The sequence below is a fragment of the Camarhynchus parvulus genome, chromosome 4, assembly GCF_901933205.1.
Source record: "Camarhynchus parvulus chromosome 4, STF_HiC, whole genome shotgun sequence".
NCBI lineage: Eukaryota > Metazoa > Chordata > Aves > Passeriformes > Thraupidae > Camarhynchus > Camarhynchus parvulus.
The window spans coordinates 43,965,261-43,987,479 of record NC_044574.1 but is presented as its reverse complement, the minus strand read 5'-3'; the positions used below and the strand labels follow the sequence as shown (position 1 = coordinate 43,987,479).

At 38.6% G+C, this 22,219-nt stretch overlaps 1 protein-coding gene across 1 annotated transcript in view; it reads right to left on the bottom strand.

Moving 5' to 3' along the window:
* SH3D19 (SH3 domain containing 19) overlaps positions 1–22,219 on the bottom strand; it is an 82,007-nt gene that overhangs the window by 55,695 nt on the left and 4,093 nt on the right. Inside the window, 1 exon segment of the mRNA XM_030948424.1 lies at positions 7,953–7,992. Within this exon segment, the coding sequence (XP_030804284.1) occupies positions 7,953–7,992 (40 nt within the window).

Genomic DNA, 22,219 nt, shown 5'->3' with positions numbered 1-22,219 from the left:
AAGAACAAAGACATCAAAGAAATAACTTACAATGAAATTACAAAGTAGGTGAGTGGGACATTAAGAGAAAAAAAAAAAAAAAAAGGGGAACGAGATAACAATCTCTTCTCTTTTGTGCACATCAGAGTAAGAGGCCACAGAAACGAATACAATATAACTGCAAACTGAGCTCTCCCACTCAAATTCCAGAGGCAAAAGAAAATGTAGATACTGAGCCTAGACAGAAACCTACATAAATCCTTAGGGAAATAAACAAAAGCTCCAACACTCTTAAAATATCAACATGAAATTCTTTCAGAGACAACCTCACGATTACTACTTCTGCATTGTAAGTTTACAACCTGCTGAGTCTGCCTCCTCAGCCCTGACACATATTCTATAGGCTTCTCTTAGCAGCTCCTCCTCTTTTTCTGTTTTCTTTGAGAACATTATAAATACCTCTGGAAAGAATTCTCTCCTAGCCCTCCTTCCCAGCTACCACAAACTTCATCTGCTGTTCATCATTGAAATGTCTTGGGGAGAAACAAAATTATAAAGAAGGAAAATTATAACCATGACTGATTAACTTGGCTTAAAAAATGTGCAATTGTGTCCTTAATGAAACCACCTTTCTTAGAACTGATATCTGTCATGGTTGTTCATGCCCCAGATAATTCTCCTAATGCACAAGGAGTGTGTCCATGTGTCTGGATGGTCCTCAGTACTTTCTATAGAAGTCTATTCTGAAAGATGATGGGATGGTGAAACTTGCTCATGTACACAAGATGCCCAAAGAAGCAGTGAAATTCTTTCAGCGAAGACAGAGGGTGAGCCTTTTCTCTTTATTCTTTCAACAACCATCTCATTTGCAGCGTTATTTTCCATTATGAATTAGAATAAGCACTGGAGAGCAGCCCAGACAACGGAAAGAGTTGTTCAGGGCACCAGAGCAAACAGTCCTTCAGAATTCCCTCTGCAGAAACCAGGAACAGAGCACTCTTTTTATTAAAACAAATCTCTCTTCTCTATTTAGGAATAAGGGATCTAGGAGGCTGGCTAGGATACACCCTTCACAATAACTCTTTACGGCTATCTGTGAGATGAATAGACAAAAATCCCCAACACAACAGTGACAAATGGCCAACATTAAAACAAACACCCCCAGGAACAGGCTCTAGATATTCTTGTGATCCCCAACTGCCAAAAACTATGCTGCACCCATCTGCCATTTATTCCTCAGCTCTAACTGTGATTCTTTTTTCCTCATTTACAGATAAGTATAAACTGAGCAGAGTAAAAATTAACATTGCAAATTAAAAATTATGCATAATGATTTATTGGGGCAAAGAAGCTACCAAAGAAACAAGCTGCACAAAACTGCTCCAGCTTATTCTACTCCCAGAAGCAACAGCTCCAAGGTGAAAGCACGTGCTGATGAGAAACGTGATAAACAAAAGAAAGACACATAAGTAGATTCTAATCTCAAACTGGACCAGTTTAAATCTATATTTAACCTGTGGGACTGCACTGAGTGAGTAAGTCCAAAATTTATCTCTTAGACTGAAAATAAAGGAGTCACATGAGCCTACTTTTAAGACAACAAGAAAAATCACAACTCAGAGCCCCTGTTTCCAGTTCTGCCATTGACTGATTGTGGAACTTGCAGGAAATCATCTGCCCCCCTATGCTGAACCTGCTTCATCTGTGAAGTGGAGACACAGCTATTTTTTTTTTCCCTGGAGACCAGCCTTGTGATCCAACTAACCACATGAGCACGGACAGCAGCACAAAAGAGAGAATGAGACCTTTCCTTCTTGGAGCAACACAGGCTTAGCTCAGCTCAGGGCAATTGTGAAACTGCACCCCAAGGATTTGGAAAGGAGACTAGATACTTTTTAGAACAACCCCGACTTCTGACCTACTGGGAGGGTACAAAAGCAGGACATTTCTATTTTCACAGCCTAAAAACATGCTTAGAGTAAGAGTAACCTGATACTCCCTAGCCTTAAGAATTGCAAAAGCTAAATGTAATTAATAAGAATATCACAGTAAAACATCCCCCAACATTCATTCTTTCTTCCACACACAACCCTTCCCATTCAGATGGAGTGCCAGCAAGGTTCAAAGTCTCAAACTTCAGATGTATTACAGTCTGTTACACTGGCTGGATGGGCAAAAGCCTGAATCTTTCCTGTGTAAAACAGAAGCATTGACAAGGCTGTCCACACATTACTAGTAGACAACACAAGGGTTTTAAACAACAGTGATGAAAAACTGTACTTCAGGATGTTTGTGTGAATGAATTTTGTCCTCCTGGATATGAAGTAGTCCAGTGTTTAGACTGTTTCCCTTGGAAGTGTTTCCCACAGCACTATCAATTGGAAATAAAGTTAGTAAATGACAGACAAGCAGCCTTAGGCTGAAAGTAAGTAGGCTCAATCTCTCGTTCCTGGGAGATTTTCAAATCTTGGCTATAAAAAAACATCATGGACCTGACCTAGCATCAGCATCTTCCCACTATGAGCACCATGCTTGATTACATGACCTGCAAGATCTTCCCTCCATTCTGTGATTTCTCGGTACAGAAGCAGCAGAAATCTCTCCACACTGCCCCTTTGACTAAGACAGAGCATTCACCAACAATATAAAGTTTAAAAAGACAAATGCCAGATTCTATACCTCAGATAGGGCAACCCTGAATGTACATACAGACTGGGGAACGAGAGGCTGCAGCAGCACTGCAGAAAGGGAGCTGGGGGTCCTGGTCCATGGCATTGAATGGGAGTCACTGAGCCCTGGCAGTCAGGAGGGCCAGCCCTGTCCTGGGGGGCAGCAGGCACAGCCAGGCAAGGGAGGGGATTGTCCTGCTCTGCTCTGAGCTGGGACAGCCTCACCTCCAGTGCTGGGGGCAGCTCTGGGTGCCACAACATAAGAAAGACACGGAGCTGTTGGAGAATGTCCAGAGGAGGGCAAAGGCCTTGAGGGGAAGCTGTGTGAGGAGTGGCTGAGGTCACTTGGGCTGTTCAGCCTGGAGGAGAGAAAACTGAGGGGAGACATCACCGCAGTCACAACTTCCTGGTGAGGGGAAGAGGAGGGGCAGACACTGATCTCTTCTCTGTGGTGACCAGTGACAGGACCTGAGGGATTGGCCTGAATCTATGGTCAGTGGAGGTTTAGGTTCGATATTAGGAAAAGGTTCTTCACCCAGATGGTGTCTGGGCACTGGAACAGCTCCCCAGGAAAGTGGTCACAGCTCCAAGCCTGACAGAGTTCAAGAATCATTTGGACAATGCTCTCAGGGATATATGGTATGACTCTTGGGGATGGTTCTGTCCAGGGCCAGGAGTTAGATTTCAATGACCCTTGTGGGTACTTTCCAACTCAGGATATTCTGTGATCTGGTGAAACTGTTAAATGACTGACTGTAATGTCAGTTACAACATAGAAAAACCTGTTACTGTTTTCTCAAGACCTCAAAAGCATACTGATTTGCAAAACCACCTCATTTTAATTATAAAGAGGGGACAGTTCCACCACATTCTCAAGCCAGTGCCTTAGGATTCCCTTCATGCTCTGTTAAATGCTTAAGATCTTCATTAAAGGGCGTCTTTTCAGGTTTCACCGATGATCTGGGAAAACACGTTCTTAAGAGACAGTCCAACTGTTACTGTAGTATCTCTTAAACACAGTTTCACAAAATCAACATTATGTAGCAGAGGAAACAGAAATGCAGAGAAGCTTTGACTAATGGAATTCTGCTACATTAAAAAAAACCCAAACAAATAAATAAAACCAAAGTCAAAATATCATTCATAAAAATGATTACTTAATTTACCAGAGCTTCATTAAAGGGATCAGTAGCCCCTTTGATCAGCCACTACAAGTGCTTGTTTATAAAGGAACAAAAGACAACTTTTGTCTATTTGTATTGTTGACTTGATGCATTTTAAATAAAAAAGCTCAATTTACTGCAATCAAATGAAGGCAACCAGCTGTAAAAGAACTTAAACACATTACAGTCACCAGGCAGACTATATGAAGCAAAACCTAGGATCTGTTTCTAGAAATGAACTAATTACTTTCATCCCTCTCCCCATTTTTCACAGTAGACACTGATATTTCTGACTTGACTTCAAGTGATTGATACCCTACTAAATCTCTCAATAAATTGCTGCAGTTGTTAGCTACCTTCATCCACTCATCTCCAAGGTCAAGGCAACTACAATGAATTATACCAAATTACAGGACTGTGTTTCAGGATTTTTTGATCCATAATCCTTAACCAAAAGAAGAAAAAAAAATCCAAGTCCTTCTACAAGCTTTACTCACATTCAGGGATTAACTACAAATATGTAGATGCCTGAAATCTTCTTTTCTATTACTATCATATAATTTTCAGTTTGAAAACATTTGGAGGAATAAAGACCTACTTCTTTTGACCTAATTGACTTGTGTTACAGCAGTGCATGACCTGAAGCTATCAGACATAACAGTACAAGCATGACCTGACAGTAAAATCAAAAATTATAATTACAGACCACTATTACCAGTAGAAATATATTTTCATACTGTCCGAAATGTAACAATTGAAGGGTGGCTATTAGGTCATGAAACTAAATGTCTCTTGATTAACATTAACATAGCAACAGGTATTACTTGGATTCAGTGAATACTTGGTTTTGATCTTACTAATGTGCTATATTTAACAAAAAAATCATTGCAGAGCAGTACATGAAGTAGATACACAGGCCTGTTCTGCTGCTCATTGCTTTATCTAAACTCTCCTGAGTGTCAGATGGCTGCTAATCACCAGAAGAGGCAGAAGATAATGCAATAATGCACATTTTGTAAAGGTCACCTGTTTCCATCCCTTTAAATCATTATCTGTGGTCTTTGGTTCATCCACTCTCCAGGTTTATTCCCCATGCCATGCTAGATCCCTGTATCACCCTCAGAATGCTCCCTCTTTCTGTAGCATTTCTCCCATGCTAAACATTTGATAGGCTAACAACCAAACCAGAATAATTGTCAGAGTTCATATACTGCTGTAAAAATTCTTCTGAATGGCATCACCCTATAATAAAGTACTGTATTAATGACCATTTTTATACTGTTCTACCTAGAACAGGTTTTTTAATGTCTTTCACTGCAAGTGAATTATGTTTTAAAACTGATCCTGTCTCACTATATATAAACTCTTCATCCCTAATAATGTAAAGACTCAAGCACAAGCTTGAAATACATCTAGAAATACACAGGCAGAGACATATATAAGAACAGGAGATTAGAAAGGGCAAGATTTAGAACCTTGAAATCACAAGGAATATTGTTATGTGACCTTTTTGTTATGATGATCATCTTTCAAACCACAACCTAACCTTACAACATATGAGGAAGAGTTGGTGGTGAATATCTGGGCCTTCTTTTGGTCTCTTCTTATCCCAGTGTTCCATATTTATACTTATACTTGACAGACTTTCGGGCAAGATCTCATCAGAGCTTTGTATGAAACAATAAACTAGTTCTCTGGCTCTCTCTTGGAAACATCTACATCTGCTATTTCATCTTAGGTTACCTACTTTTCTTAAGGCTCACTGCTTATTCCTTCATCTTGTTAGCTGGTCTACCCATGTCTACATTCAATATTTCATAGTAATTCTAGTGCAGAAACTTGTTTCCAGACCTTGACTTCAAGACCTGCAGTGTCATTTTTGTTCCACCTGAGACCAAGAGAGGGGTACTACCTTGCGTGTTTAAGCTGTGCATCCCTCAACATGCAGATTAAGGAATAAGTAGCCAAGATGCCTCTGAACCATTGTATTTTCTTCTTCCCTTGTCATGAACTGCTCCCAGAGAGGACAGTGTCCAAAGTGCAGTAGCTCATCATAAAATGGAATAAAGCTGCCCCCAGCAACATTCAAACAGCTTGGAAATGCTGCTTATGTTACAAGAGAAGAGTGCTTTGCACTTCAGTTTTAGCTATGCATACTTCACAATTTAGTTTTCCCTCAGGTCTTCTATCAAGGGGCTCTGGCCTTGATGCAACTGCAGCTCTTTTCCAGGGCATGACATGGCCAGACTTGGGATAAGAATCTCACCCAGCTATTTGCCACCACAGAATAATGCTTCTAATTATAATGAGAGACGAACCACTGAGTGCAGCAATATCAATTAGCAGAGTACATAATTTAAGTAAGGCAGGCTGCTCCTGTTCAGTCTAGAAACAGTAATGAGACGTGCACAAACCAACACTACCCTTCAAATGGTGGCTTTTCTTCCTTGCAGCTCATGACACAATGGCCAGTGAGACTGAGAAGGGGGTAGAAGATACATAGATATGGTCAGAAAGCACATGCACTACCTATAGGAATGAAAGACTACTGAAAGCTGCATTTCTCTCAACATTATGAGCAATCTACATTATACTCTTAATTACTCTGTGCTTTCCACATGAGAATTTGGAGACTGTAGTCCAGGCAACTTAGGGCAGTGTTTTATTGCCAAGGCTGGTCCACATTTGACTTTCCAATTCCATGGAAAAAAATCTGAAGTTTTACTTTGCTTTTGGTCCAAATTCAAACTTGTAAAACACACTCAAGAGCAAAAAGATACTAGTGAGAACAACTAGGGAGAAGAAAGAGGAAGACACTGAAGCTATTTCAACCTTAAACTAAACATTTTGATAAAACAAGTTTTCCTTTTGAGAATGATTTGGATTTGTTTGACATTATTGTAATATGACACGATCTAATGAAAGCCCTAACATTTGGACTGTAACCACAAAATTTTTAGAAAATCAAAGAAAAGAAAAAAGTTCAGTATTTTTAAGTATTAAAGGAAATCAGCACATGCAGTGATTGAGGTTTTAAGCAGATAAAAGTATTCAAAGACAAAGGCAATACCCCCCTGCAACTTAAACACACTGCTGGAATCAGCTACAGTGCTGTGGCAGATGGGGGAGGGAAGGGAAAAACATCCTCTCCCATCACATCACACAATAGATACAACACATCAAGTGTGCTGTAAGAAAATGCTACACTGTTCTTCCAGCTATAAATCCTAGCCCACTGTACTGTAAAACTGTACCGAAACGAAAAAATGCAGACTGTAAAAATCAATTGAAAAGGTCAGGTCATGTCAAAAGCCTGGACACCAGGGGAATTTTTTTAGAATTTTTTTTTCACAAAGGAATGGGAGAGCCAGTGTTCACTGGCCTGCTCTATCACTTTGGTTCATTAAAATTCCACTATCTACCACATGACATGGACAAAATCCTATTCCCCAGAGGAGAACAAGACAGTTTGAAAATGAGGCAATAGAGAAAGAGATTATTTAAAAATCAGAGGATAAGAACTACAGAATATTCAGAAGCTTAAGGGAAAATATGGCCTTGCAAATCAATAGCCCAGAAGTTCATGACAAGTCTTGATGGAAATTATAAATAAACACAATGTCTTGCTGTGTGTGCGCATGGGCTTTGTTTAAAACACTTTTGTTTCTTGTGAAACCTTGCGTATGATGGGATCAGAGTCAATGGAATAAATAATAAATTGTTGCTATTTTTGACTGAACCAAGAATTACTTTCCTTGCTATAGAAGCAAACAGTTCAAAGTAGTAAAAGTCATGAGGGGCTTCTTCTTTTAAACCACAGTTTTACCAAACAACCCTGAGCATGATACATAAACAAGCATTTGGAGTTTCAGTGTGCACAATTACAATCTAGCAAGTCCTATTAATTTCTTGAAAAAAGAACTTTGCCCATAAAGAATACAAAACAATTATTTTTAACACAAACTTATTTTGTTTAACACAAAACTTATTTTATTTTACATTACTGTTACCAAAACAGAGAAATAGAAGATTGACATTTTTATATTTCTAGCCAATTTCCTAGTTCACCCAATAAAAGGAAAAAATTAGGGTAAAAAAAAGAAAGAGAAGGGAAGAATAAATAAAGAAATACAGGTCTTACCCCGAAGAGCGGCAGTCTGGTTTATTTCTTTCTGAGCGATCTGTGAGAAAGGAGGCATAATATCAGCACAGAAGTTGGATGTTCTTTAGCAATACTAGTACAGAAGTCTTAAGAGAACTGTGAAACCATATGACTAGCAAAACCAAAAGCTGATTCTGTTCTAAAACTGTTTTCCCACACTGGACTAGACTGCCTAAGACCAAGTACAATTACTGTAAGTTTAACATTTGTTACAATTCCTCCACTCAAAACACAGTGTATTTAATGTTTTGTATTAATGCTTTGGAAGCTTCTCCTCCCTTTAGCTGAAATGAATAGTGCTTTAGTTCAGGATAGAAATAAGGGAGAGGGAAGAGGAAAAAAGAAAAACCACAGATTACTCAGCGCAAAAAAATCATTCCATGAATCATGGCTGGCAGAGTTCCCTGACAGGATGGGAGAAAAATCAGCAGTTGGTTGCAGCAACATCTGCAAATACACTGAATCCAGTGCAATCCCACCATTAACTCTTCAGCTTCTGGGGGTTCCAAATACTGAATTTTTCTGTGTTTTTAGAAAGGGTTTTCTTTATCCTGTAAGTATTTCAAGTAGCTTATTTGGACTAATGAGATTGACCCACAAAAATCTACGTATAAAGCTCCAGCATGCACCAAAAGTATACAATATTTCTCTCAAGAGTTATGGTTGTTGTACAAGCATTATAAAATAACTGCAGTGCTATGATATTAAAATTCATGTATTATCTTTTATATTTTAAGTCCAGAATATCTTTTACTGCATGACTTGAACTACTTGAAAAGCTGAGGCTGCTGTCCACCTAAAACGCATATATTCTAAAATTAGAGGGGGGGGTTAATCTTTTTATGCAGAAAGATCCACTATACAAGCAGAAGTTAATTCCTACAGCTGCACATAATCTCCATTGACCATGGTGCTTTTGCTTCTAATTTGATCTCTGTGTATTTTAAACAGAAAGCTATTTTTCATGTGTTAATAAACACTTTACTGAAAAGCTTGTCTATACAGAAGACTCTTCCTAAAAAAAATTTCATGCTCACAGATTGTATTTTCAATATTAAAGCTCTGCATCTGAAATAAAATTTGCTCTGTTAACAGTACACATTTGTTTGTGCAGTTTTATTTCCTATGTAAAAGAAATATTTTCCTCTCCAAGCTTTATGTGTTCATTTGATTAAGCTTTCATTAAAGTGGTAAAAAAATTATCTCATGTCAACAGTGCTTAAAAGTATGTAATGCTTTTTCCATCCATAGGTGCTCCTACTGAGCTGTCATAGCCGCACAGTTATAATTTATTGTCTTCCTGACTCATGGCGATCTTCATTTCATCACACTGTGTGCAACTCGGCTAGCAGAAGCACATGGTATAGCTCTGGAATAGCTCAAACCAGAGCTGCAGCAGCAGCTCTTCAAACACACACTCCTTCCATCCTTACCATGTAACCTCCTTACCTGGGAGCACTGAACAAAATGAGACCAGACTGCCTACTGAAATGTGCTCGCCATCTGCTGCTTGTTATCAGCGTCTCCTGCTCTGTAAGCAGCCACAATCTAACAGCATTCAGACAAAGCCCACCCACTGCTGAAACGATCGTGTGAATGAAAAGGAAGAAAACGAGTCGGAGCACATGTAAGCAAAGCCGCTGGGAGCTCTCCCACACAGCCCATGCCAGTCAGCAGATCCTCCACAGCCCGCCCACACCGCTGCAACCTGCTCATTCAGGAAATCAATGTGATTCCCTCTCCCCTTTTATTTTCATTCCTGTTTCAGCATTTCAATACTATATTTGGTTTTGCACATTTTATTTTCTGATAAACTTAGAGCACACCATCCACACGCATACTGATCTTCTTGGAAAGAACAAATTGTAATCCTACAAGCAAATAGCCAACGTTTTAAAACAGAACTAAAACCTCCACCTCATTTAGTTTGCTGTGACCTTAACCTTTTACATTTGTTTTAGTTTCAAGCACAATGAGAGACTCAAAGAGCTCAATCTTTCAGTTATATGCTTGGAGTCAATTAGGTGGTGAAGTCACTGTACCAGGAGGTGTTTAAGGAAAGACTGGACATGGCACTTGGTGCCATGGTCTAATTGACAAGGTAGTGTGGTCAAAGGTTGGACTCAATCTCAGAAGTCTTTTCCAACCTAATTGATTCTGTGATTCTGTAAATTTTGCAATTCTAAATGCTGTTTTGGCATTAGGTACAAGCATCAATTCAAATAATGACACACCTCTATAAACACTAGAATATGAAAGCCTAGAAAAAACAGGCATTTTTTTTGCAATACACACACACACACACAGATCTTATCTTTCCATTCTGTAGGCAAATCCTTGACTTGAAAAAAGCTGAGTCTCAAAAGTGCATGCCCACAACTAATTTTCTTTTTTTTATACGTTACCTCAACAGCAGAGGGATGTCTTTGTAATCTTTTCTAACACAAATAAGCGAGAAGACTGTATAGTTACAAAGACCTGAAAATGAAATCCTGCACTACATATTTTCCTGAATAGCAAAGATATAGATTGCTATAAAACATTGCAGGACATTATGTCCTTCTAGCAGAAAACTGTGTATTCTTCAATTCTAAACTCTGGAAGCCAAAACTGTGTGTCAGATCAGAGCAAACACTGAATGCTGCTGGACTAGCACTTACAATGAACAAACAAGCCTGTCTGCACTCTGGCATAGGAAATGCACAGGAAAAAAAGCCACTTCTGGTGACAGATACTACCTTCCAGACACAAGACACCAGTACTATCCTCCCTATCCTTCTGTTGCTAAAAGCAATAAAATTCTTTACTGTGTATGCAGTTGTAGTAAAATATGCTAGGAATTTACAAGCAGCTAGACTCACAAGCTACAGAACCAGACTGTACAATCCTAAGTTTATTTTAGCTAATGAAGTCCTTTCTGCCTGTCCTCCAATCCACAATTTGCATAGCCAGAGATCTGCAGTCTCTCAATCCTTAAGAACTGACCATGCTCCAACCTCCTGAAGACCATACCTGAGATTTTCTCCACTTCATACTCACATCTACTATTTACAAAACCTTTGTTGTCCTCATAAAATTGCAGCCATACAAGAGAAATATATTAGCCTTGTTCAGAAGCACGATATAGTGCAGGAAGCCAAGCAGCTAACAGGTGGAGCAGATGAGGTGGAAGAAGTCAGAGACTCCAGGCTGAAGTTGGGAAGACTGTTGTCCAGTTCTAAGCACAGCAGAAGAATCAAGGAAAACATTAAGGCACCAAAACTGCTCAGCATACCACAATAGTATGGCAAATCTAACGTTTCTTTACAAAATCATGCTCTGTGTGTTTCACCTTATGCCTACTTTCAGCATGCAAAGGCTGAGTGGCAGACAGAAATGCCATGTTCCAGTTGCTTTCAGAAAAAAAGATGATTCTCTTACACTCCAAGTTTGGGAAAATTAGCTTCTTTTGTTGTTTGTTTTTAATACAACAGAAAAGATTTTCTTCTGAAGGAAAATATAAATATAATCATCAGGAGAAAAATAACTGGGTCAACATCATTTCAGTTGCTCCACAAACCCAAAATGGTTTAAGTTTTTGCCAAAAAGACCACCAATGCAGAAAACAGTATCTTTTGAGGCAATCACTCTTGTTTCTGGAAGACACGCAAAGAAATGGAAAAAGGCAACTCACACTCAGTAGAGCCATTATTTTCCTCTGTTTATTTTGCAAGCTTCTTCAAAGCATCTTGTTGCTAAGAGTGACTTCAACTGAAAAGTTTGCTCTCACTAGAAAAAAATTCAAGTATAAACATAAAATGTTGAAAAATGAGTGGAAAGTTAACACACATTCTGCTGCATCAAACTGCAAAGCTACTGGGAAACCTCCAATGCAATTACCTCCTGAGGCTGGTAACTTCCCACTTTTAACCCCATTCCACAGCTTGATCTCTTAAAAGCTGAAGGGAGGAAAGGGGGGCACATGCCATTCCCATTTTTGGGAAATAGAGTTTAACTATGCCTGCTGAATTGACCAGTCAGCAAAAGAGGCAGGGCACTAACACTCTCCTCCAGGAAGACACGTAGTTAGAGCAATCAGCAGTCTCCATCCCAGTATTTTTGAGCCCCCAATGGCCCAGCAGCGGTTTCACAAGGAAAGCAAGCATGATGTGCTACTGTAACAATGACAAACCTCCAGATAAACCAAGCAATGGAAACCATGGGCTTTTAAGCAGTGCTGGCAACACCAAAATATAGAGAGAAATTATGTTTTCAGGATAAGAAAATTATTGGAAGAGGCTGTACAACTTTCATCCTGATGATGCGTCTGAATGCTTCAATCCCCAATGAGCTTTGAAGGCCATCAGGCCTTAACAAAGCCAGACACTAAGACCAATACAGCAGCTTTACAAGGCATCGTGCTGAAACGTGATGCCACTATTTCAGTCATATACATCTAGACCCAGGTGACCACAGCTAAATGGTGCACCAGTCCCTGCCAGACAACTGAATCAAAACTTCCAAGTTTTCATTTCTAATTGCCAGTGTAGATGGGGCTCTCACTCAAACGAACTGCACATTTTCTGGAAAGAAGGTCTGCATTTGTGGGGGATTTTCAATGCTAGTTGCTTTATTTGCACTGGAACAAGCAGTAACTGCCACTGATACTGCCACCTTTTTGCCTCTGTTTGTTAAGGCATAGTGTGACTGAAAGCCACTCTTCCTTCCTTTCAGCACTTCCATCAGGTATGGAACCAGAAAAATGCAAATTGATTCCACTGTGTAGAATCTACTATACATTTTGGTCAATTTTGTTAGGAACAGTCATACAGCAAAACCCATAAAACTGAACACTTGTTTAGTATTTTAATATTTTAACAGCAGAGTCCTTATCAGTTGTTTAAAAGACAGAAGGCTCAAGCAGAGATTAATGAGAGGCTTGGAAGGAACTTTTAAAATTTACTTTATGTATAGCTTCCCCTTTACTGCAAAAGGCTACAAAATCAGGACATGCTCAGAGTTTTTAATTGTAAAAGTACACAGTTTTTATACTTACTTTAAATTCTACAGTATGCTGTTGACTTCCAGAGCAGTACACTGCCAGGAAGAAAACAATATTGTAACATCCTCCACAATGAAATTATAGTAGTCTGTCAGTTTTAGTGCTAAACAGTAACTGAGTCTGTAAGCACAAAGCATTCCTGCAGTTTTTCATACTTGGACTAATGCTTTTTTCCCCTCACTCTTAAACACAACTGATAGATGGCTGGGGATGGACCCCAACACACAGCTGAGAATACAATGAACCTCTGCAGTCTAGTATTTAATTCTGAAACCTACTGATCACCATAAAGCGTGTAATTATCCCAAGACTTTAAGTTATAGTATCTTTACCTTGCTAAAAAGGTTAAAAATAAACTATAATCATCTTTAAAGCCTTTAGTGCACTTTTAAGTGCACAACATATAAGTGAAAAAGGATTTTACTGGACAGCAGAGGCCACATTTGGCAATGCTACATTTGCTGTTGATTAGTTTTTGTGACTCTGAAGTTCCACCCCCTCATTCTTGCGCCTACATTTCTCCTGCACTGCAACAGCAAAAGTGTGTGCACTTCAATGTGAGCACATGTGCCAGCAAAAGAGGGGGCAGATGCAGAAAACAAAAGGGAAAGGAAACAGACTGTGTAAGCTATCACCATTTCCCTAAAAGGTTCGTGCTGTAAGAACCTAGACTAAACTCAGCACTGGGAACTGGACTTGTTCTTAAGCCATAAATGATAAACAAAGTATATAAGCAATCAAATACACCCACTACATACATATGTTACCACACTTTTGCCTTCAACCACAGTTGTTTAAAAAGGAAAATTAGGACACAGCTGCTTCTAAAGCTCTTTTTTCAAAAAATTAGCAACTCCTGGAAGTACACATCCCCACATCTTCATAAAAAACATCCCAGCTGATCAGTGCAATGTAATTCTTAGATTATGTACTTCAAGTATAACTAGACACAGGTATCAGTACACCATCAGAATCACAGTGGGAGCTACTCTAGATGAGCCCTGCTACTTATTTTTTTATACTTTCCTAAGGAAAGTATTAATTGACTCAGCATTTTGATGAACAGAAGACTTATAACCACAAAATACATTTCTCTCTAGGCATTTCTAAAATGTTAAATCTACATTTCTGAAAAATAATTCTCTGATGTTGCTAGCATTGTCATTAAAAGGAAATTATCTTTTATCTTTTTATAAGAGCACTGTACTACCATTTTCATCCTGAATCAGAGATTTAGCATGACTGCAGAGATTCTGCATATTCCTCAGCTAGACCACAGAGCTCACTCAGTCCTACCTATGTCTGCCTGTCAAAGGGTGCTGATACACATACAAAAAATGCAATAGTCAGATGTGTGAATAAACTTGTGCTTCTGACACTGTATTAACAGACTATCTTATAAGCATTCATACACAATATGCAAGATCCAAATTTATTGCATTGTTTTCCTCCTCAGGCATCTGCCCTACTTGAGAAGCAGAACATCCAGCACCAAAAGTGCCTCCAGTTTTGAACACCTCTGTGTAGGTACATTCACCTGTCACAACATACTGCTGAGGTGGCAAACTTCAACAACAAAAGTCCCCAGTGTAATCTTATGGATTAAGCGCTTGGAAGCCAAGTGATATTCAATGTGGGCAAGACATGGATTCACAATAAAGTGCTGAATAGCAATTCACATGATATTCCCCTTTCTGTGTATCAGGAAATGAATTTGGCTTTAAAACAAACTAGAAAATTTCTTTCTTGACTATTTAATCCTGTGAAGCCACTGACAGAATAAAGGCGACATTGCTTTCAATTTAGATATCAGACATGACATTGAGTGCAAGTAAGTGAAGAGGACTGCACAGTAGGAGGAATCTGGAGACTAGGGAGATGAAATGACACAGAGAGAAAGAAAATAATGTATGAAAAGAAAGGATTGTAATATACTCAACCACAAAAAAAAGCAGTACCTCTAAAAATAGCAGAAATGTACCAGGCAAAGTAAAGTATTTATTTCTCTTAAGATATCGCTGAAATACTCAGTAGCTTGTTCTTGGAGTATTTTGTGGTCCTTGGTCACTATTTATGAGTAAAGAATCCCCAGGCTGTTTACCCAGTCCACCTAATGAGAACAGTCTTAAATATCACTGATTTTTTTACAAGTACTAATTTTCTAGGGAAGTGCATTCGACATAAGCCTATTTACAACATATTTTCCCTCCAGTGACATTGCCAATTCTGCCCAACACAGAAATAAAAAAAATTCTAGGAAAATGAATGTAACAATTGCTTCTCATGTGCATAGTATACTTCTGAAGTACCATAAAATGGATTATTTCCAAAAAGGACTCTTGCACTTTATAATCAAACAAAGACTACAAGACCCAGACACATCATAAAAGGGATTAATGTGAAAGTGCAAAAAATGGATTTATTTAATGATGGTAGCATATGAAAAAATAAATTGTAGTACCCTGAGATAACCCTCCTCCATCAGCTTTGAGCACATGCCTAAAAGTTGTGCAACTCTCTGCCACTGTTCCACAGAACAGGAAGCCCAGCACTTTGCTGTTATTAAAGCAAGTAATGTTTTAAGGTATATTACTTAATAATGTAGTGATTGGCATCCAGTTTTTAAAGAAGTGAATCACCTGGCATTCTGAAGACATTTTACTGAGGTGTGCACTGAATTTATCCACATCTACTCCAAGGTGTTAAACATCTACCAAATCCCCTTTAAGGTACCTCAGAGTCCCTCATTACTGGCCTAACATGTGCATGGGAATCTGCATACATGTGCCCTTTGGTCCTGGAAGAACATCCTGACCAGTAGTCACTCTGTACAGCTGGATTCCTGGCACCATGATGTCACCTTGTGCAGCTGTTAGAAAAGTAATTCTTTGCCTGTTTCTACCCTCAACATGAGGCTACTGCATTTTGTTCTCAGTCTTCTAAATGCAAATTTCATCCATTCAGGTGCTACTCATGGTAATACAAAGCAATTTCACCTACAGTCAATGAGAGGCTTCAAAACCTGCTTTGACCAAGAAAAAGGATGGCAAAGTTATTAAGCATTCGAAAGCCCTCCAAACAAAGAATCCTGTGCTTACCACAGATAAACACAGCTTTTCTCAACACTCGGTAATGCTGGCAGAGACAGCTCCAATTGTTTGGTACTTTGGAGGAAATAACTACCCTCCCATGTATTACTAGACCTCTCCCCAGTTCTGTGCACTCACCAAAAAGGCCTACAGATCCTGTCAGAGGCATTCAGCCTCTGTAAATATAATAATAAGTACCTCTACATTGCTATAGTGCCAAAATACCATAATGACACACTTCAAATAGTTCTTGATAATGGATCCACAAACATCAAGCTAGAGGACAGCAATTACAGAAATTAAATGTCCCTAATGTCACAGCAGCTGCTAACATGTATTTCCCAGAGATGATATTGGTCATCTGCAGCAAGCTTTGCACACTAGAACAGAAAAACTAACTTTTTTCCTGAAGTTAGGCTGATAAGAGCTGAATACATGAGGTCTGCAGCATTATCCCATCTCATCATTCAGTGATACTTGTTCCATGCTCCAGTGATGTTCATCCAAGCATGGGCTTGATCTGCTTAAACAATGAATGTGGTAAACTGTCCAGGTAGGACATGGCAGGTGCCTAGCCTCAGCAACTCCATTCTCAGGTGAATTTCATCAAGCCAGTTTGGAATTCACTGGATGTTGCAAAGAATGGCGAGCTTAAGACAAATGACAAAGCATTCAGCATTTGGCATCAGTTGAACTGCGGCACCTGACAATGCTGTTCTTCAAGTACCAGGTAGAAGGAGAGAGACTTCTTAAAAAGCTTCTACTTTGATCCTAAGTCCCACATTTCTATTAGATTTGTACCCTAAACTTAAAGTGCAGCTATAAAATGGATACAGCACAGCAATGGAGTAATTTAATATGAGAAAGTTATTGAAATGCTGAGCTTGTTTCCGGAAATTTATGTCCCATCTCTCCAACAGGATGAACGAAAAGTATTTTAATAACAAATAAGATCACAACACACTGCACACTCAAAAATTCTTTTAAATGATTTAGCACAGATGAGCACAATCTGAATCAATTTTCATATATAGATCTGTGATATTGAGAACTCAGTTTTTAATGCAAGAAGGAATTCATGATGAATACAAATATCACCTTGAGAAAACAAATTATATTAATTTTAGTTTATCTCTTATAAACAGAATCTAAATGCTATAACTGAAGAAAAACATCAAACAGCTTCTTTTATACATACAATATTCTGTCTAGCAGGAGAATGGACCAGAACCCTTTTGTAGTAAACACAGTGCTTGAAAATCTACCTAAGCTTTTAAGGAAGTAAATCACCATGATCAAGACCACATTAAAAAGCAGAATACAGATAAGAAATTTATCCTTATAATTCAAGAACCAATGATTATCCAGCAGAAATACCAACACATATGCAAAAGGCTGTAACTGATTTCATATAATGAATGACTGTGCTCCTTACTACCATGCAAGATTTGAAGACAAAGTCTAAGTGGATTCAAAAAAGAAATTGAATTAGTGAAAGATAAATCCATTGGCAGCAATTTAGCAGGGCCTTTCATATGAGGCCTCCAAGAAGTTGCTAAGAAATTGACTGCAAAGGGGAAGGAATTTCTCTTGGAAGTAAAAACTGAATCCTGGGAGGTGTTTCTTGCATACTTTCCTGAAGACATTTGTTTTTTCAGTTTGTGCGCTGTGACACACGAGCTACTAGCACAGCTCTGAAAGGCTGACAGTGTACCCACCATTAACCACAGGAGTAATGATGTCAATCATTTGAAATCTTTAGCATGTTCTGATCCAATCATATTTTCTTCAAAAGCCTGAACAAGCTGACTGAGGTCGCAACACATACACACAAAATAAATGCTATGACCTCTTTAAAAGCTTATGGGGAAAAAAAAGAATAGTAAAATTTGTTGCATTCAGCTTCTACTCCAGTGTGAACCTTTTCAGCCTTGCTGTCATCCAGCCTTTCATGCTGGACCCAAATACAGCCATAGAAAGCAGAAAAGCAAGAACACATTTGTTTTGTAACATATACAAGAGTTTCTAAACCAATTAGGTTCATCTTTGAAGCATCTTATTTAGCATTCCATTAAATTTTGTCAGAAGATTCTAAATTCTTAAGTCAGAATGTCAAATTGATGTTTTAGAATAATGCATGAAATCCATAAAAATCTCTACAGATGTAAAACACCTGAAGCAATTAGTGTAAGAGCACTACATCAAGTTGTCAATTTAAAAATATTGATATACATAAGATCCTGTGTCTGTCAAAATTTATACAACGTTGATGGGAAAACCAGGAATTTTTCTTGGTCTGTGCCGTGAACCACTAAATCTATGCTTTCCCACAAAACTTATTTTCATCCTTCACTAAAGGGAAGGATGCTTGCCAAGCATAAACCACAGATCAACAGATGATATACTCTGTTCCCAAATCCGCTGTTGGAATGCTTCAGTGCCTTTTGTGCACACTGTTTTTCAAGAGCAGAGTAAAAAATCTTGGTCAGCAATGAAAACAACACTTCCACTACATTTTTTCTATACAGTCAGAGGACCTGAATAAGCAAGGCAGGACTGTGCAGTACGAAGGCTGAAGGGGCCAGACTCCTCTATCCTAGAAAAGAGAAGGCAAAGAAACTACTTAACCACAGCACACCACTACTTGTAGGGCAGCAACGAAGATCACAAATGCAAACTCTTCCTGGTGTTAATGGACAGTATTGAATAGGGCAATGGTCACAAATGGAGCTTGGGAGGCTCAGGTTGTAGGTGAGCAAAAGTTCTTCCTTTAGGAAGAAGCACTGAAACAGGCTGTAAGTAAAGCCCTGAAAGTAAAGCACTGAAACAGGTTGAAAGTAAAGCACTGAAACAGGTTGAAAGCACTGAAACAGGTTGCCTGCAGAGGCTGTAAATCCCTCTCTTTCAGGAGACTTTTCAAGAACTGCTAGACAAAGCCTTGGCAACAGGCCTGCTTCAAGAAGGAGGCTGGACTAGGTGACCCCAGAGCTCCCTTCCAGACAACACTTCCATGGCCACAAACACAAAGTAAGCAAAGCAAAGAAACTGAAGAATGCAAAAGCATTGTATTTCACTATAGATAATAAGCATCAAGAAAAAAAGTTCACGGCAAATTATTTTAGTGCTATCAAAATAAAATTTCATACGGCACGTATTGTGTGAGATGCTTATTGAAACAAAACACACAGAACTACACTAACTTTTAATGAAGAGCGTAAACACCACTACCCTGTTGATTCCAGATTTTAAATCAAGATGATGCATGGCTTCCAAATACGTAAATTATATTTAACATCTCAGTAATTGCAGCTTAACATGCCTCAGTGACTTCAGCTATAGAGAAAGAAAAAACAAGAGAGAGCTTCAGAGTACAAAATTTGAGAAACAGAATCACAACAGAATGCTGAACTGATAGACTGCAAGGACACTGGGCAGAATGTCCAAGATAAGGCCAGCAGGAACCAGATTAGGAGGAATAAACAAAGCCAACTCATCAAACTAATGTGCTAACTAGCTAAAAGGCAACTCTGGTAGGGGAAGACCACAACCACTGACTCTCAGCCACCAACTCAAGAAACCCACATACTCAAAAGAGTGAGCATGTGGGCTGAGTAGCAGAAGAATAAAGAAAGTAATTTAACTAACAGAAATAAAATACTAATTAATAATGGAACTGTATAAATTGTAGCCAATAAACATTAATGCCTCTGCTTGTCAAAATGTATAAATAATGAAAAGTTTTGATAATTGTTGTACTGGCTTTGTGAATTTGCCAGCTAGGACCTCTTTCTGAGCTGAACTAAATAAATCAAACACCTCAACTCTGTGTGGATTGGCCTCTTGCACACTGGGTGAAGGAACTCATTTTGGGACAACAAAGGCTATACTCTCAAAAGAAAATATTAACAAATTTATTTAAAAATATTACTTTTTTTTCCATCTGTAAACATCAACCACTTTGGTAAAAGCTTCTTGCAATGAGGTTATGACTCATTTTATGCTTTGCTGTCTATCCCCATTCTTTATGCAACATCCCAGACTTATCATTTGTTGTCCTGACAGGAAATGATTGCTTACAACACAGGTAACAGCAAGGTCTTAGCGCAATCACAGTTCTGTGGGTTATTCTCTGGCTACAAACTCATCTCTCCTTAAGCAATTATAAACTTCTGTGCCTTGCTTTGGCTCTAACCTGAACGAAGTAGGTCCATTTAATCACTCAATAATGATACTTATTATTATTTGTCCTTCTACAGTTTACTTGGCTAAGAAATCACCCCACTGACTACCAGAAGTTTATTTTTGTAAGACCAGCCTTCATTTTTAGAAGCATTGTTTCTTCAGAGGGCACAACATTCTTTGGGGTTCAGTTTATACTATGGGCCAAGTAACTGCAAGCAGGTTTTTTTCTGGCCACTAACCTGAATCTCAAGATATGCTGGAGAAATTCCATGTACAGGCTATATTATTTAACTTCCATAAAAGCTTTAGTTAGTATTTCTATTTACTTCAAACAAACTACAGTCAAAGACTATGAAATATAGTAGAAATTTCAACGGGTTGTGAAAAATGCTTAATCATATAATCTTCTTAATACTTCCAAGATACAACATACCAGCATCAGTCAGAGATTATTACAGGAGAATTACATTATTTGTGCTCTTTGGATCTTAAGTGTTTTACTGTGGTGGTGCCTGAAGCAGTTATTAAACCTGAAGCTCCTAAATCTGCATCGGGACTATCAAAACAAAACAGACTGAATCCCAGGGAAAAGAGGGAAGCAATGTTCAGCTGGCCATCCACTCCACCACTTCTAGAATTTGTGAGCTGACTAAACAAAGAAATAATTAAAATAGTGGCACCCACTCCCCTATTCTGAATGCTTCTCTTAGTCCTCTTTTTAAGGGCTTCCTGTGTACACATGGGCAGACTAGCAGACCATAGGTAGATGTATGAATTTATTTAAAACAAATTATCTACTTGATGGAGACTCTTTTCTCTCCTCTTAATAAATGAGGATAAATGGTTACACTTGGTATGGACAAGAAGAACAATTTCCAGATCAGCACTGAAGGACACAGGCATGCAGACATGCAGGCATGCAACAAATTCAGTTTCCAGCTGAACAATGCTGACTTCTCTTCTGCAAGATGCTGATCCTTCCACTTCTCAAATAAAAGAGTCAGTTAACCAACTAAGTCTTCGAATTACCCCTTTCCTAATCATGCTTTCTCTGAGCTCCAGGGTCATTGGCACCTCCTGGGAAGGACTAAGCTTGAGCTGTCCTTGTTATGATCCAGTGAACCCTAAAGGACATCAGCACCAAAACAGCCTCAGATCCAAGAATTTAACGAACAATTTCAGACCATCTTATTCTTTACTTCTTAAGGCCAAATATGTAGTTTTGCATTAACATGGGAACAAATGCTGAGCGTTGTTGTATTAAATTCTTCATTTATCTGTAAAAATCCATGATGCCTGCAAAGTAGTGTTCACTGAACTTTGTCAGACACACTACTGAAACATACCCCCACAACCTCTCAGCATGTTGAGCAGCAAAATATTCAACCTTAATTTGTTATACTGGATACAGCTCATTGTTCTCAGCTTCAAAAACAAGCCAGTGCCAGTTTGATGTGGGAGTTGTGGGAGTGTAATGAATTGATCCAACTCTGAACTAAATCTTGTTTTGGCATAAAAAACCCCAAAGCACTCAGTCAATCAACCAACCAAAACCAGATGATTTCACCCATAATCTAAAACTGCTCACTAGAGTTGAAAAAGTTCCAGGAAACATCTGAACTATTATGGAGAAACAGAAATAGGGGAAGGGGAAAAAAACCCCAAAACTCAACACAGAGATGTTTAAATCAGCACAGCTAAACTCATGTGCAAAATTTGCAGCCACTGTATGAGAGCAAACCACAGACAAGCATTTGTGATAAGTAAAACAGAGTAATAGTAAATTAAACCAAAGCCTTGACCACCTGTACTTTTAACATTTTTACATTAAAGTAAAAATCACATAGGTCTTCATTATCAGCTCAAATAAATTTCATTATTGGCTTCCATATTTGGTAATTTCATTTTATTTTTAAGTAAGGAGATTTCTGCCA